At 40.1% G+C, this 16,488-nt stretch overlaps 1 protein-coding gene across 1 annotated transcript in view; it reads right to left on the bottom strand.

Annotated features, from left to right (window-relative positions):
- Window positions 1-500: 500 nt before the first annotated feature.
- LOC112105119 (MAP7 domain-containing protein 2) overlaps window positions 501-16,488 on the bottom strand; it is a 127,839-nt gene continuing 111,851 nt past the window's right edge. Inside the window, exons 12-18 of the mRNA XM_026649838.1 lie at window positions 14,816-15,020; window positions 14,123-14,227; window positions 12,278-12,331; window positions 7,176-7,254; window positions 5,953-6,139; window positions 3,572-3,851; window positions 501-1,191 (exon numbers count right to left, since the gene is read on the bottom strand). Of these exons, the coding sequence (XP_026505623.1) occupies window positions 3,602-3,851; window positions 5,953-6,139; window positions 7,176-7,254; window positions 12,278-12,331; window positions 14,123-14,227; window positions 14,816-15,020 (880 nt within the window). The 3' untranslated portion in view covers window positions 501-1,191; window positions 3,572-3,601. The remainder of the gene's footprint in view (window positions 1,192-3,571; window positions 3,852-5,952; window positions 6,140-7,175; window positions 7,255-12,277; window positions 12,332-14,122; window positions 14,228-14,815; window positions 15,021-16,488) is intronic.

Here is a 16,488-nt window from a genome sequence, read left to right on the forward strand (position 1 = left end):
CTCTAGGCAGCACAGAATATAGGATAAAAGTTACCATAGTTCACCAAAAGAAATAAAACTAACCAAAATACATTGTATGGCACATAATGTCTACATTTTACATTCTTGATATGAATTTTCCCAAATAGATGTTTGTTGAGTACTAAGGAGGCTAATATTGTTATATAGGTGAAAATACTATGTGAGAGAGAGAGAGTGTCTCAGACTTAGTATTTCCATTGCAATATCTGTATATTGTTTTACCGCTGATTATATTTTTTGTTGAGTCTGTAGGAAGACACAAAATAGTTGTCTACATGAATGAAAGCCTGCTGGTATTAATAACTGATCTCAAATAGTTAACTCAACATTTATCTGAACCCCATGACATACTTGCTTAGAACTACTGCAGTTATGGAATACATATTAAAGAACTGTAATGGGTATTATGCCTACATTGTCTACAAGTGTTATATCAAGGGAGTTTTAAAGACTTCAGCAAGAGTCAACTCAAGGCTTTATTAGTACTGTATTAACAAACTGCTTTGTCACTATTGACTTTAAAAAAAAGACAAAATAATCATGTGTGATGCATTGTAGCAGGGGGATAAATCTAACCCTCCACAGTCTGTAAGGAGGCTCCTTTGATTCCAGCAGTTGAATAATTATTTGTTTTCATGCTTCCTCAGTTCTAGTTTTGCAATTATACACCTGCAAAAAAGAGTTGCCGAGAACTCTTCAGTATTTTTCCCCATTTAAAAAAATAGGCACAGAGCTAAAGTACAGTACATTATTTAATTTCAACGCACTGTGGGCAAACCTCATAGTATTTACAAGAAAATGACATCGAGTACTTGTATGATAAAACTGAAGGAAGAATGATTTTAAAATAAAATGCACAGGGTAAAAATCACAGTGAAGTATTTAGATGAAATTTAAATTAAAAAAAAAAGTAGTAAGAGCTTTATTAGCAGCTGAAGCCCAAATTGTAAAGCACAATGAATCTTCCCTGAAACTAATCAAGGCTATAGATTCCTGGCATCTACGAAGAACAGCCAGTTATTCAACATACCACTTGGGAAGACAAAGTTATATTCAGCTCTGATTATGTGAAATCCAGTGTTCAAAGACTGCAGAAGCTCTTTCAGATGACAAGCTCATATTTTACTGCCAGCAGCATGACAGGACGTATATCCTCCATAAATACTTCCTCTGTCAATTAAAAACACACCCAAACAGTTTATGCAAGTAAAATGGCTCCAATTTTTATAACTGAGAACTGATTCTCTTGCAATAAAGTACAATGCTACAATTAACGTTAAGACTATCAGTATATCATACTGTATGTCACTTAGCTTGCAGACTTTCCAGGAAAAGGACTGTTACTTAACTGTCTGTACAATGCTGCGTACATCTACAGCACTGAACCATAATAAATGGCAATCACTACCACATTCCACATTGTTGCATACTTAACTGGTCCTGCTTTTAAGTGTTCTCTCTTTGTTATTAAATTGAAATGAGATATAATTAAGGACTATCATAACTAATAGGGAAGGGTGCATAGTTCTTTCACGAAAAGAGAACACACATCTATATTTTTCATTATACCCTGAGTTTATCACTGAAATGTTTAAGTTAAACAGGTAGCTTCAATTGCTTTAATGTAACTGATTTGGGTACCAGTGCAGATCAACAAAAAGTCTTAAACATTTTATTAAGTACGGACTACTGTCTGTATAATTCACAAATAAAAACACTGTCCTCTGCCAGACACACAATTTACATCTTTAGTTCCGAACTATGCAAGGAGTTCCTGCACTGATGGCTCAACTACCAGCATAGAACCAATCTAGATTCCACTCTCTTTCCACTCCTAGCTGGACACGAGCTAGCTCCCCACTCCTCCTGGCTGTGGTTAGAAACCAGGAGCAGGGAGAGGTAGGGCATGACAGGGGTTCCCATCAGGGACGAAGTGGGGCCAGTAAAAACTTGATAGGAAAGCATACTGGTGTGACCCATCTTTCCAACAGCCGAACAAGCTTCCCTTTTCCTCCATGATGCCCTCCTTACCTATTTATTATCTATAGAGTACCAAGAATGTGCAAGGTGCTTTACAGACTAGTATGAAGACAAAACACCTACACCAAGAAAGTTGCAATCCAAGTAGTCACTGAAAGGAAATTGCAGGAAGATGAATGGGCAAACTCAAAGAGCAAGGTGAGCAAACATTGAGGATGAGACATATCTTGCAAGTTCCACACTTTTCCGATTATCTTTATGTGGGGTTTATTTTCCTTTATTATATTTTTACATCTTTTCCTTTCACATTTTTGTACTTTGTATTGAGGATTCTCATTCATCTGACTAGTTAACAATTAAACTGCAGAGAGCTCTAGAGTTAATAGGCCTTTTGGAACAGGCTGTGTCATAAGGAGATTTTGAAGGTAGAGAGGGTGGATGTATGACAAAATGGGTAAGGACAGAGGCTCCAAGCATACAATCGGAGGCTATATGAAAAGAAGCAGAGACAAAATTAGGAGGGAGCACAACATGAAGCAAACAGTTAGCTGTTCTGCTTGGGCACAGCAGAGGGAGCAAGAAGAGATGATGAAAGGAAAGGTGAGTTGAAAGGTACAAGGGAGTCAAGTTGTGCAAGTCCTTGAAGGATAGGAAAAGTAGTTAGAATTTGACACAGGTGGCTAACAAGCTACTCTAAAACCTAGGAAAATGCTCATTCCCCAAGATGTTCAACAGCTGGAATATAGGTTAATCTCCAAGGGTTCACAAGGTTTCTCTTGTGTCACTTTAACTCAAAAAAGTGGAGTAGAAGTGTTCAGAGAAAGGAACACTTATGTAATTGGGGAATTCTATCCTAGTAGATTTCAGGAAGACTAAGATTATTTCGTTTGAAAGGGGAAGAGTAAGTAGTATGATAGGGGTATAAAAAAGAATAAAAATGTAGAGAAGGCTGAACATTTACTCCTATTTACCCTTTCCCATAATACAAGAATAAGAGGAAATTAGAAGAGAATTTAGAACTGATAACAGTAAAAGCTTTTTTTGTTACATTTAATTAATCTGTGAAACTGTTGGCTGCAGGGTATTCAGGCAAAAAGTTTAGCACATATCAGAAAAGGATTAGAAGATTGTTTTAAAAGAAGAGTAAGAACAGCATCTGTTACCCTAGTATACTAGCTAGGGTAAAATTACAAGGACCATCACTTCTCATACCTTAGGGCTTAAGCTGGTAAACATCTTGGGTCAGGAGGAGTTACAGTTAAGATCTGGAGAGTTCTGCTTTGTTATACATCGGAGCATTCTGAGGGTTTATACCTTGCTCTGAGGGACACTGTTTAACACAGACTGCACGATAAAACAGGATTCAGGACCAAGTGGACCATTCCTCTTTTCCACTATGCCAATTCTTACATTCCTAATTAGTCTACTCACAGAAGATTATGCCAAATTTAAATGTCCAGGAGCCTAACTCGCAACATATGCTGCTCGCACTACTGGATTAACCTAAAAAGTGTGCTATCTACACTCCCAATAACTTGTCATAGCTTAGATATTTCTCACAATATTGTACCTTCATCTGTACAACAGAGTCGTGTGGTTGTCAACAGATGGAGTTAAGTGTATTCTCCTGCCCAGGACTGTTAAATCCATCAATCAAGTTTTTGTTACAATCATCCAGGCTAATGTTTTCACTGGATATCTTGGAGTAAGTGGCCTGTCCTGTGAAATCCAAGAGATCTTCAAGAGCCTTGGCATTACTTGTTCCATTCTGGTCCATAGAACCACCGGGAATGAGTTCATTCATAGGTGAAAATTCTGGGATAGATATAAGTTCTTCTTTGGAAACAGGACTGTATGGAAGACAGAAAGGAAAACGCAGAATAAAAGTCTTGTAAGCTCTTAGGCCTGGTCTACACTAACCCCCCAATTCGAACTAAGGTACGCAACTTCAGCTACGTGAATAACGTAGCTGAAGTCGACGTACCTTAGTTCGAACTTACCGCGGTCCAGACGCGGCAGGCAGGCTCCCCCGTCGACGCCGTGTACTGCTCTTGCCGAGCAGGATTACCAGAGTCGACGGCGAGCACTTCTGGGTTCGATTTATCGCGTCCAGACAAGACGCGATAAATCGAACCCAGAAGTTCGATTGCCTGCCGCCGAACCTGCGCGTAAGTATAGACCAGCCCTTAGTGTTCATTAAAAGGTTTACGACACCCCTGAAAGCTGTTCTATTTATCCTCAGAACAGGTACAACATGCCTCAGCGCTATGTGCCCAACTCATATACAAAGGGGCCAACTTATAGAGGAGAGAAAGTAATTCTGTCTTCAGACTCCTTAAATGTTGGTCTTGGGGGTGGCTGCATGGTATTGACACAGTCCAGTAGGAACTGGACTGAGATTACAAACTCATTTCAGAGAGGCTGGATTCCAACTAGTGACCCAGAGGTTAAAAAGGCTGAATATTCCACTCCCTGTGCCATCAGATACCTTATATTTACCATTTTTAATCGCATCTTAATTCTGCAAAGGTTTACACACATACTTAACTTCATGAACAGCAAATAGTCCCACTGGCTTCAATGCATAAATTTCAGTTAAGCTTGTGGATAAACCTTTGGAGGATCATGGTCTCAGACTGTTAATTTTGCACAGTACAGATTTCAAAGATATATTCGACCATGTGAAAATTGTGAAACCACGTGAAATTTAAAAAGCTAACTTTACCAGAACAAACTAAATGCAGCACAACAAGGGAATTGAAATTCTAAGGTTGCTGGGAACTATAGTTCTGAATTCCTTTATTTTAGTAAAATCTCATATTTAATATTGCATTAATGTAGGTTTTTTAATCAATGGGTCAAATTTGGCCCTATTGCAACTCTAATTACTTCAATAGTTATGCAATGGATCCATTTGTGATGATGTTAGGTTCATTTAATTTTCATTTTTTTCATGTTATGTTATGTCTGAAGATTATACCAAGACTTTAACAAGAAAAATCTTTTATTAAAATTGCATTTGAAATGTACCCATGCCCTTTTGACTATTTGTTAGAGAAACAGGAGGAAATAAGCGAAGATTGTAGACATCTGTATATCAATGTTTGGCATAGATATATAATATATTTATAACCTTAAATATAGTGTTCATTCCCCATTAACATTATAACTAAAAATTAAATGAACCTAACATTGTAACAAATGGATCCATTGCATAATTATTGAAGTAATTAGAGTTGCATCAGGGCTTAATTTGGCCCATTGATTAAATCTACATTAATGCAATATTAAATATGAGATTTTACTAAAATCAAGGAATTCAGGACTATGGTTCTCAGCAATCTTAAAATGTCAATTCCCTTGTTGCAATAGGAGTCTTTCACCCAAGATCCCATAATGCTTGTTTACTTGCTTACTTCATATTGTTTACTTGTTGCCAAATATTTGTTAAAGTAACATGAATTAAAAGACTTAAGATTAAAATAATTGAAAATGTGAATGTTGAAATTCTAACCTGCAGCATTATTTGTACAACACAATGACTTATATGCCACTGTTTTATAGTTCTGGTACAAAACAAAATCTGATATTTGAATACCCATTTTCACAGCAATACAGCATGTGAACTCTATGGACAATCCAAAATGTCTGAGCATGTTTGTGTGCACTTGGCAAGTGAGAACTAGGGAAGAGTTAATTATTTTGCAGGATATGAGAGTGAGATAAGAGATTGTAAGTATCCTTCAATCTGAAAGTGCATTTACTTCTTGAGAGCACACTACTAGTCAGAATATACAAACAGTAGTTACACAGGAGTCCGTATTTGGGGTTGGGCTGTGCAGAGAGATAGACAGATTAACAAATGAAATGAGAGAACTGCATATGTTTGGTGGGTTGGTTTTGGTTTTCTGAACAGTTTCTTAAAAGTTACGTGTTTCATGTGACGTGTACCTCACATCCATAGACTGAACCTCATCTGTTGAATCATCCATGCTGTTAGATTTCCCATCAATGGCACCCAGCTGAATAAGCCCCGTAACTGACTTAAGTCCGTTAGAAAATATATCTCGAGAAAGTGTTTCAGCAGCAGCACATCCTAAGCCTTGATTCTCCTGGCAGGCTGTCAGTCCATTGATTTCTATAAAAGAACCTCATTAGGAAGCAATAGCAGTGTTTATATTTAAAAATCACAAAATTATTTGAGTCATAGAAATTAGAGACGAAAGTGACTCATCATATTATCTTGTCAATCACCCTGCTATTGTAGGACAGTTTGAAAAAGAAACAAGATAATATATTATCTTTTATAACATGCACAGAGAAGCCCAAGAGAAGGGGAAAAAATACGGAAAAGTCACACTTCACTATTTACACATTTTTCATTTATCATTCTTTAATATACATATGCTGTTAGCAAACCAAATTAAATGCAAAAGGGACTGTATTTTAAAACAATGTTTAAAAAGCATGTCAAGCTTGGCTGTAGGGGAGAATATTTCTAGAGAATCTACAAAACAGGAATGTAGACTACAATGAACAAAGAAATCTGCAGGCTAGAATAACTTTTATATAAATGCTATCTGGGACATGCTGTGGAGTAGGATATTACCCATCAGGATAGTTGTCTTCTGCTTCTACATCAGGGATAGGCAGCCTTTGGCACACGGCCCACCAGGGTAAGGCCCCTGGTGGGCCAGGCCAGTTTGTTTACCTGCCGGGTCCGCAGGTTCGGCTGATCGTGGCTCCCACTGGCCGAGGTTCGCCGTCCCAGGCCAATGGGGGCTGCGGGAAGCGGCACGGGCTGAGGGATGTGCTGGCTGCCACTTCCCGCTGCCCCCATTGGCCTGGAGCGGCGAACCGCGGCCAGTAGGAGCCACGATCGGCCACACCTGCGGACGCGGCAGGTAAACAAACCAGCCCGGCCCGCCAGGGTGCTTACTCTGGTGGGCTGCGGGCCAAAGGTTGTCGATCCCTGTTCTACATTTACCATGCTTTGGTAAATCAAAGATGTTCTATTTTCTTATGTTTAACATATTTACACATAAATGTAGCTGTTCCTTTTCTGAATGAAAACACAGCATCTGTGACAATACAGCACTATCTGAGGTTATGGATTTTTGTTTTCAAGTTATCAAGACTGAATATTGGTCAAAACAAAAATGAAGGGCTTTTACCTGTTTGATTGAGAACAAGAGTTTTTGGTTGCTTTTCCACAGTCAAAGTTGATGGTATCTCCAGTTTTGGCTCTTCCTTCTGTAACCAAATAATGTTTAAACTTCATTAGATGCAAGGTCCTAAGATTCAGGGAATTGACTGGACTCAGAACCTTTAAAAAACTCTGCTGGTTAATAAACAATTGTTCCTAGAATGCTTTTTCTCAATTACATTCAAGCACATAAAACAAAAACTACAAAACACATTTTATCTTTAGGCTGCATCTATCATAGAAGTATTCCCTACACTGCCAGAGTAGTTACTCTGAGAGTACACATGGCCTTGTGAAATTATCCTCAGTTCCCCTTTTGGGATGGAGAGGCACAAGGTGTGAGAGGAAGACCAAGGGAAGAGCAGAGGCTCAAGTGATGGTGGTAGGGGAGTAGACAGGATAGGACAGTGCCAGAAAGAGGTCAGAAAGTTGACGGAGATGGATGGGGAAATCCTGCATGGCTGGGAGAATGGGGGTTGAAGAAAGACAAGATGCAAGGGATGTAGTTTAAATTAGGCCACAATTTTATTAACTCATTTTGGAAATACCTGGCAAGGATTGTATGGTGCTGATCATTCTTTCCTTAATAATTCCCACCTATCTGCGAAGGCTGCCAACAGCCGTCTGGACTTCCTGCCTGGCCCCAGCTCATTGCTGGCTCCTCACTGCCCTTCTCTCATGTGAAGGTTAAGAAGTGGTGGGGATACGAGATTGTCTTCCTGCTAGACCAGACGGTAGGAGTTCCACTTCCCGAGGAGATGCCCTTCCCATATATCCACTTCCAACTGGTTCATCAGGGAACCGGATCCTCCATGCAATGAGTAACGTCACTGGATACCTACTAAGCTGAGACAATTTGAACCTTTCCTCCTGACCTGCCCCACCAGGTCCCTAAGCTGCAGAAAACCCCCACTCCATCTCAGCCACTCTGGCAGTGAGAGAAATTCCTTCCCAGGCCCCAAAAAAGAAGCTGGTGTAATGTCCGCCATAGACAATAAAACCCAATCTTACTATGATCCATGGGTGGGAGCTACTGTCCTTGGGAATGAAATATAAATACTAGGGCTGTCAAGTGATTAAAAATATTAATTGCAATTAATCGCACTGTTAAACAATAATAGAATACCATTTATAGAAATATTTGTGGATATTTTCCACATTTTCAAATATATTGATATCAATTACAACACAGAATACAAAGTGTACAGTGCTCACTTTATATTTATTTTTGATTATAAATATTTGCACTGTAAAAATAAAAACTCATATTTTTCAATTCACTTAATACAAGTACGGTAGTGCAAACTCTTTATCGTGAAAGATCAACTTACAAATGTAGGATTTTGTGTTACATAACTGCACTCAAAAACAAAACAATGTAAAACTTAAGAGCCTACAAGTCCACTCAGTCCTACTTCTTGTTCAGCCAATCTCTCAGACAAACAAGTTTGTTTACATTTGCAGGAAATAATGCTGCCCGCTTCTTGTTTACAATGTCATCTGAAAGTGAGAACAGGTGTTCGCATGGCACTATAGCCAGCGTTGCAAGATATTTACGTGCCAGATGTGCTAAAGATTCATATGTCCCTTCATGCTTCAACCATCATTCCAGAGGACCATGCGTCCATGCGGATGATGGGTTCTGCTCATCATCCAATCCAATCATCCAATCCAAAGCAATGCATACCAATGCATGTTTATTTTCGTCTTCTGAGTCAGATGCCACCAGCAGAAGGTTGATTTTCTTTTTTGGTGGTTCGGGTTCTGTAGTTTCCACACCGGACTGTTGCTCTTTTAAGACTTCTGAAAGCATGCTCCACACCTCGTGCCTCTCAGATTTTGGATGGCACTTCAGATTTTTAAACCTTGGGTCAAGTGCTGTAGCTATCCTTAGAAATCTCTAAGGATTTCTCTGGTACCTTCCCTGTGTTTTGTAAAATCTGCAGTGAAAGTGTTCTTAAAATGAACAACATGCTGGGTCATCATCCGAGACTGCTATAACATGAAATATATGGCAGAATGCAGGTAAAACACAGAGCAGGAGACATAAAATTCTCCCCCAAGGAGTTCAGTCACAAATTTAATTAACGCATTATTTTTTTAACAAGCGTCATCAGCATGGAAGCATGTCCTCTGGAATGGTGGCCAAAGCTTGAAGGGGCATATGAATGTTTAGCATATCTGGCACGCAAATATCTTGCAATGCAAACTACAAAAATGCCACGTGAATGTCTGTTCTCACTTTCAGGTGACATTGTAAATAAGAAGTGGGCAGCACTATCTCCCGTAAATGTAAACAAACTTGTTTCTCTTAGTGGTTGGCTGAACAAGAAGCAGGCCTAAGTGGACTTGTAGGCTCTAAAGTTTTACATTGTTTTGGTTTTGAGTGTTAAAAAAAAAAAATCTACATTTGTAAGTTGCACTTTCACGATAAAAAGATTGCATTATGGTACTTGTATCAGGTGAATTGAAAAATACTACTTTTATCATTTTTGCAGTGCACATATTTGTAAGAAAAATAATATAAAGTGAGCACTGTATTCTTTGTTGTAATTGAAATCAATATATTTGAAAATGTAAAAAACCACTCAAAATATTTAATAAATTTCAGTTGGTATTCTGTTGTTTAACAATGCGATTAAAACGGCGATTAATCGTAATTAATTTTTTTAATTGCTATTAATTTTTTGAGTTAATCGCATGAGTTAACTTTGATTAATCGACAGCCCTAATAAATACCTTTGTGACACAGAGGCCCACTGGTGGTTCACTACTCTGTGTCAGCAACTCATCAGGCCTGACATACTCACTACACCTCACACACTGTTGTCATGATATATACCCAAAAAGTGGCATGTAATATATCATTTGAAAACTAGTAACTCACTGATCATTAATATTCTTGTATGATGTATGCATGGAGTGTGTAAAAGAGTTATGGATATGTGCTAGAATTATGTTCTCAAAAATGTGTTTGGCAAGCAATGTATAAGCACAGATTGCTGTAAACAAAAGAATGTGCATTTGTTTGTCTGACCCACCTGGTCATCAGGCAGAGACACGAAGGCACATTTACATAAAAGATTTTAAAAAGCCACCAACCTAGCATGTGCGGGAGATATCCCCTGGATGGATCTGAACTTCAATGGTAAGTAACAGAATCAACTGACTGTACACAATATTACAGTATTAGCAAAGTGTACAGTCAGCGGAAGGTTTTTTCTGAAAGCTGATGACACACTGGTGATTAATATAATTGTGAAATGTACATATTAACAATCTACGAGAAAATATGGATACTTAAGGACATTATGCTTTAAAGTCTGTACCTAAAAGCAGGGAAAAACAGGTTTCTCCCAGACAGGAGAGAAGTCAGCTATCTATCTGTCTCCACTGACATTAAGCGAGGTGTGACCAAAAATAATGGAAGCACCATTTACATACGAATCAGCAGGGGGATGGGAAGTCCACAGGAAGGGAAGAACAGCATGACGTAATCCTGGGTCTGGGGACAAAAGAGTGAGTTTGGGAAGATAATATAAGGCAAGCGGAAGAAGCCATCATGGCATCTATCACTAGGCCAGAGCTCTTGCAAGCCGACAAAGACAAGTCCTTGAACCAAGGGGGTTGAAGTTTCTGAGAACTGAATATAAGCGAGAAACCTGCTTAGGCAAAGATCTGTCACCTAGGAAGACAAGGGAAACCAGCCCCTTGTACTTCTGTGGAAGGTCCTGACTGAGAGAAAGTCAGGCATGGCTGGAAAGAAAAAGATTGGTAAGAAATCTACCTCAAACAAAGGCTATAGCTTGTTGAGTTAAGTCTTAGCCACTAGAAAGTGTATTTTTACTTTTGTCTGTAACCCTTTCTATCTTTATTCCTTCTATTTGGTATCACTTAACCTATGCCCTTTTGTTAATACCCTTGTTTTATACCCCAACTCCTCAGTGGTATGTTTGAAGGGATGGGTGTATTTACCCCAATTAAGGTAAAAAGCACTAATTTGCTTTTGTCTCTTTGAAGATGCAAACGAACTATATTATTTCTCTGAGTGTTCCAGGAGAAGTCAGGACACTTCAGGGCAGACAGTTTTGGAGAAATTGGAGACTGGTGGTATGTTGGGGTCACTTGGCTAGCAGTAACCAAGGCTGCTGGAGACCAGTGTGTGGCTATGGTGAAACAAGCAGGCAGTTGGAGTCAGAGTTGCTGAATCAGGGCTCTTACCACATGGATAGTCAGGGCACACAGGGTCACTGGGCAGATCGTGGCACAACCCCTTACTGGTCAGGGATTGCACTCGAAAACCTCCTCCCTCCCCAAGGCGTCCATGGATTAGTGGCCCACCTGTGCCATTTCCAGTCCTCCCCTGGCTCAAGTGAGGTTCCCCTTCTGCCCCTCAACCCAAAGGAGGGGAACCCTTAAAGGAGTCACATCCCCCATTTCTTCCCCCTGGTCAGACAACACCTTCCCCTCATATGCCTAATGTCTGGTAGCTTTTAGAGAAATGTAGACAGGAGAGAGGATTTTTCTGGTTTTGTCTTTTTAAAGAAAACTAGAGCCTCTTAAGCTAAATATAGAAACAGCTTCCCTAAAAGAAAATTTTATGAAGTAAAAGTCTGAAGTGAGAGTCAAACACTTTACCTCCATCCATTGAGTGCTGGTGCATCATCAGGCACCTCTGCTCTGCTGTTAATCCCGCCCCGTGATCAGAATTAACATGGAGGAGCACAAGAGCTCTATGACCGATTAATTCAACATCATCAAAATGGAGGAAGTGCATTGCATAGGCAAAAGTCACAAAGATACCAGATCTCAGCACTACAGTTCTGAACACTATATATGGCTCACCACCTCCACTGCCTAGGAGAGTAGTACTGACCTCACGGTGCTGCCACAACTATAGTCACTCTTAATTCTAAAATCTAACGGAAAAATAAGAATAGAGCATTTCTAGTCAAAGCATTTATTCTCCAGGGAGCAATCCTACAGTGTCCCTCCCCCGCCCTGCCACCCACACCCACTGGGGAAATATCCTGGGAGCGGGGTGTGTGGGGGGGGCACTCTGTTCCATACCTTTACTTCTGGTGTTTCACTCTTTCTTGTTCTCTTCATTATTTCATCTATTCGCTAGAAAGCAATGTAAATCAATCACATCAGAAGGTTACAAGGCAGACATGCTATGAAGCTGGGAGAGAGGGCTCATGGGATTGGTAATGGGCAGCAAGGAAGGTTGATTTAACTCTGGTGTCACAAACTTATCTCTGCCCTCACTAGAAAGGAAGAAGACAGAAGGTACATCTACACTGCAATAAAAGACCCGCAGCATGGCTGTGGCTGGCCTGAGTCAGCTGAATTGGATTTACAGGGCTAAAAATGGCAATGTAGGTGTTTGAGCTCACGCGGGAGCCCAGAGGGGTGGGTCTCAGAGGATGAACTCCAGCCTGAAGCCAAACACTGCAATTTCTGGCCCTGCAGCCCAAGCCCTGCGAGCCCAAGTCAATTCATCCAGGTTCTGAGACTTGGTGCCATGGGTTTTTTATTGCAGTGTAGATGTACCCAGAGAAGAAGAGAGGAAGAAGAGAAGGGAGCTCTCTTTGCAATCACAATTCCAACAAACTGAATTTCTCACCAGGTGCAAATTAGTAGATAAAAAATAAATAAAAAGGTTTGTGATGATGAGCCCCCTGTGTCCACTTCCTGAACAAAAAGTTTGTCAGCTGAACACTAATTGCTCAAGTCTCCAACTACTGCTTCTTCAGACCACAAAGTCATCAGTAGTCCTCTAGTATTGCAATCCATTTGCTATTTAAAATGAAACACTTTTATATAGTTGTACCAATTTTGTTTATTGGGAGGAGGGGAGGGAATAAAACATGTGAAGTTACTCCTGTTAGAAATGTGTCAAATACAGCTGTAAAATCCTTCTTTTCTGCTTGTTAATTCATCAAATGCATTATGTCTTTGCCCAGAGAGTTATATACTTAAAGTAAACTATTTTAGATTTAAAGACATCACTTCTAGTTCTTGTGTTCCAATGTACAAGTGGTTGACCCTACTAAAGTTAAACCCCTCCACCCTCCAAGACTAATAATTTGGAATGAAACTGGAAGAAAACACACTAAAGGGAAGGCTTTTATAACAACTTTCCAAGCATCTCTTAACTAAGCTAAAGACAAAGATTTCTAGAAATCTGGGGGAAATTCTGTCCAGCCACCTATGGGCATGCAGTGTGACTAAGCACTACATGGATGCTTTGCAGGGTGTGGGTATGGAGTTACATAGAAGCACCAGCCATTTCCCTACTTGAGGGAAACAACTGCAGTAGTGGCCATAGAGTGGCTCTGCTGTTGCTCCTCCATCCCCTCAGAGTAGGGTGGGAGGAGAATGCTTTTTCCAACTGGATAACATACTATTTTTTCTGCAGAGTACAAATCACTTTCTCAATTAAAAACTGCATATTTATTTAAAGCAAACATACCCCTGTTATTGTTTTTAACTTTCTGTGGCTTAGAAGTTTGAGTGGGAACCATCACTCTGCTTGTACGTTATACCCTCTTCTCCTACCCTTTGTCTTGTCCATTTAAATTGTAAGCTCCTCAGAGCAGGGACAGTCCAATACTGTGTTTGTACAGTGCCTAGAACGATAGGGCCCCATTCTCAGTGGGCACCTAGGCACTGCCTTAATTATGAATTAAAAATAATAATAAAACAACAACTAATAAGTTTGTTACAAACTCTGAGGTACATGTTTCTCCAGGTTGGAAACTAGCTAATACGGATTAGGTTTTAAAAAACAAACCTGGAACTCTGCCTACTCAACTGAATGTTTGTTTTGGATATTTTTGGGCAGGTTTCTGGATTTATGCATTTAAAATAACAAAAGGTACTAGTTCTTTTAAATTGGAGATGAACACCTACCTTCTTTCTCTCCAGTCTTTCTTGCTCAATCTGCTGCATGATTTGTTCCCTTTCCAGCCGCATGTTTTCAGCTGCCTCTCGGGCCTTTGCTTCAGCTTCTTCTCTCTAATTAAAATGCGTAAGCTAAGGTAGAGCCGTTATTTAATTTAGACAAATTATCAGATTCTATAAAATCTTACATAGCCTGCCAGGTATGGATTATCGGCCTAACTGTCAGCAAGCCTCTTACACAAGAGAAAGAGTAAGAGGTTTCCGTTTCATTAGACTGCACGTCCCGTTGTAAAAGGGATCACTGAAGATTACATTTTTTCGAGATTACACTTTATCTTCACTGCAGTGTCCCTCTGCTTTCCACTTGATCTAAGAAGCAATGGACTCTAAAATTCATAGATTCTAGGACTGGAAGGGACCTCGAGAGGTCATCGAGTCCAGTCCCCTGCCCGCATGGCAGGACCAAATACCATCTAAGTGCTCTTCAATAACGTTTCCACACTCGTAGTTTTTTATAACGTTCATAAATAAAGATGGGGTCCCCATTTTCTGAAATGCTGAGCACACCACGTTTCCAGTGATTCAACTGGAGTTGCTGTTCTCAGAACATCTGAAAATCAGGTCCATTGCTTGTAGGCAGATTGTATTTTAGATTTCTGCTCTTTTAACGGGAGTTCTTGCAAGAGAGATCTTGTACTATACCTGTTTTTCAAGCTTGGCCTGCAGTTCTTTTTCTTGCTTTTCCTTTAGCATTTTTTCTTCCTCAGCTCTCCTTCTGGCATCGTCCTCTGCTCTTCTCCTAGCCTCTTCCTCTTCACGCCTTCTTTCCTCCTCTCTCTTACAAGCTTCTTCTTCTAGGCGAATTCTTTCTTCTTCTGTCTTTCTTTTCAGCTCCTCTCTCTCTAGCCTTCAAAAAAACAGCAGCACATTTAAAAATGCAGCACACGTTGCACTTTGTTTAACACAGAACTCAAAGGCGCACAGAGCGCATCATGCACTGTATGTACAGAATGTAATTTGGCTGCGAATAAACACTTCTACATACATTTGTATGGAATGGGCTCTGACACAATGGAGGGATTGGCCACAACTCCATAATTCAAGTTGCAACCAGGCTTCCATTCTAAGCTTTATTCACCCCATCTAATGTTTTGCAGGAATAACATTTCCCTTTGAACACTGATGTGACTAAAGTGGGACAGAACAAGAAACGTGTTTGTAATTTCAACTCCAGTATGTAGAACTAACATTTTTCAAGTTTTGAGTAGTTAAAAAGGACCCTTATTCCCACTTTTGCCTTATGATAACCTCACCTCACTCCTGTCCATCTGAGGAATGAAGTTATTTTTGAACATGCAAATGCCCTCCCTTGGTAAAAATAGTGAGAGAGCCCCAGAAGGAAGGGAAAGCACATACCTGATAATGCCTCCTTCAGAAGCTTGCTAAGCTGTGTGTTTGCGATGCTGTGGGTCTGACAGGTCCCATTTTGGGATCAGGAAAGAATTTTTCCCATTGGGCCAAACTGACTGAGGCCCAGTGGTTCAATCTTTTCACCCTCCTCACAGCATCATGGAGTTAGATTAAAAGAAACAGGGTATGGAATTTTAATATTAGCAATTTATAGGAACGGTTAGTTTGTCACAATTTGCAGCTGGTGTCCAGTGTGGCAAAAGGCTAAAAGAGCCAGCTTCCTGAGGTAAGAGAGACCTGGAATTTTGCTGGTGGCCCTTGCATCTCTGGGAAAAGGGGAAACCTGAAATCTTTGCAGACCAAACCTTTGGTATCGTCTAATCCCCTCGGGGGCAGAGGGTGAGAGATTCAGAAGTGGGCTATGTTGTAGGGGTAGGCTGAGTAGGTTCTCTCCCCAGTTATTAATTATATGATGTGAGACCTGCAACTAAATGTGTGGTATGAGAGAGACCAGGTGGGTGGGACACACATAATGCCGTTCCCCAGCGTTAAGTCAATAAAGTTGTGGCCTGCTGCTTAAATCCATCCCTGTTTTAATTCACTTGTGTGTCCTGCTCAATTCATGAGTGCATGTGTCCAGAAACAATATCTCATGACACGGAGAGCTAAGGGGGTCAGGAGTACAGAAACTCATGTCTATTAGCTCCACAGAGCACGTGGAAGTAAGGGTAAAACTCCTACCTTTTGAATTGCTTAAAGTTTCGTACTTTTACAAGTAAACTGGCTTTAAAAAAAAAAAAACACACAGCCAAGTTTAGAGCCTCAGCACTTCAAATTTTACACACATAAAGCTCGACACACTTGACAGGAGAGATTGCACACTACTTTGCATCTGTACGCCTAAAACCTTAAGGAGGTCAGGATAGTTGGGAGCTAACCCTTCCATCCAGCGCTAAGCCTCTCAT

Source organism: Terrapene carolina, unplaced genomic scaffold (genome assembly GCF_002925995.2).
Source record: "Terrapene carolina triunguis isolate 2854851 unplaced genomic scaffold, T_m_triunguis-2.0 Scaffold23, whole genome shotgun sequence".
Taxonomy (NCBI): domain Eukaryota; kingdom Metazoa; phylum Chordata; order Testudines; family Emydidae; genus Terrapene; species Terrapene triunguis.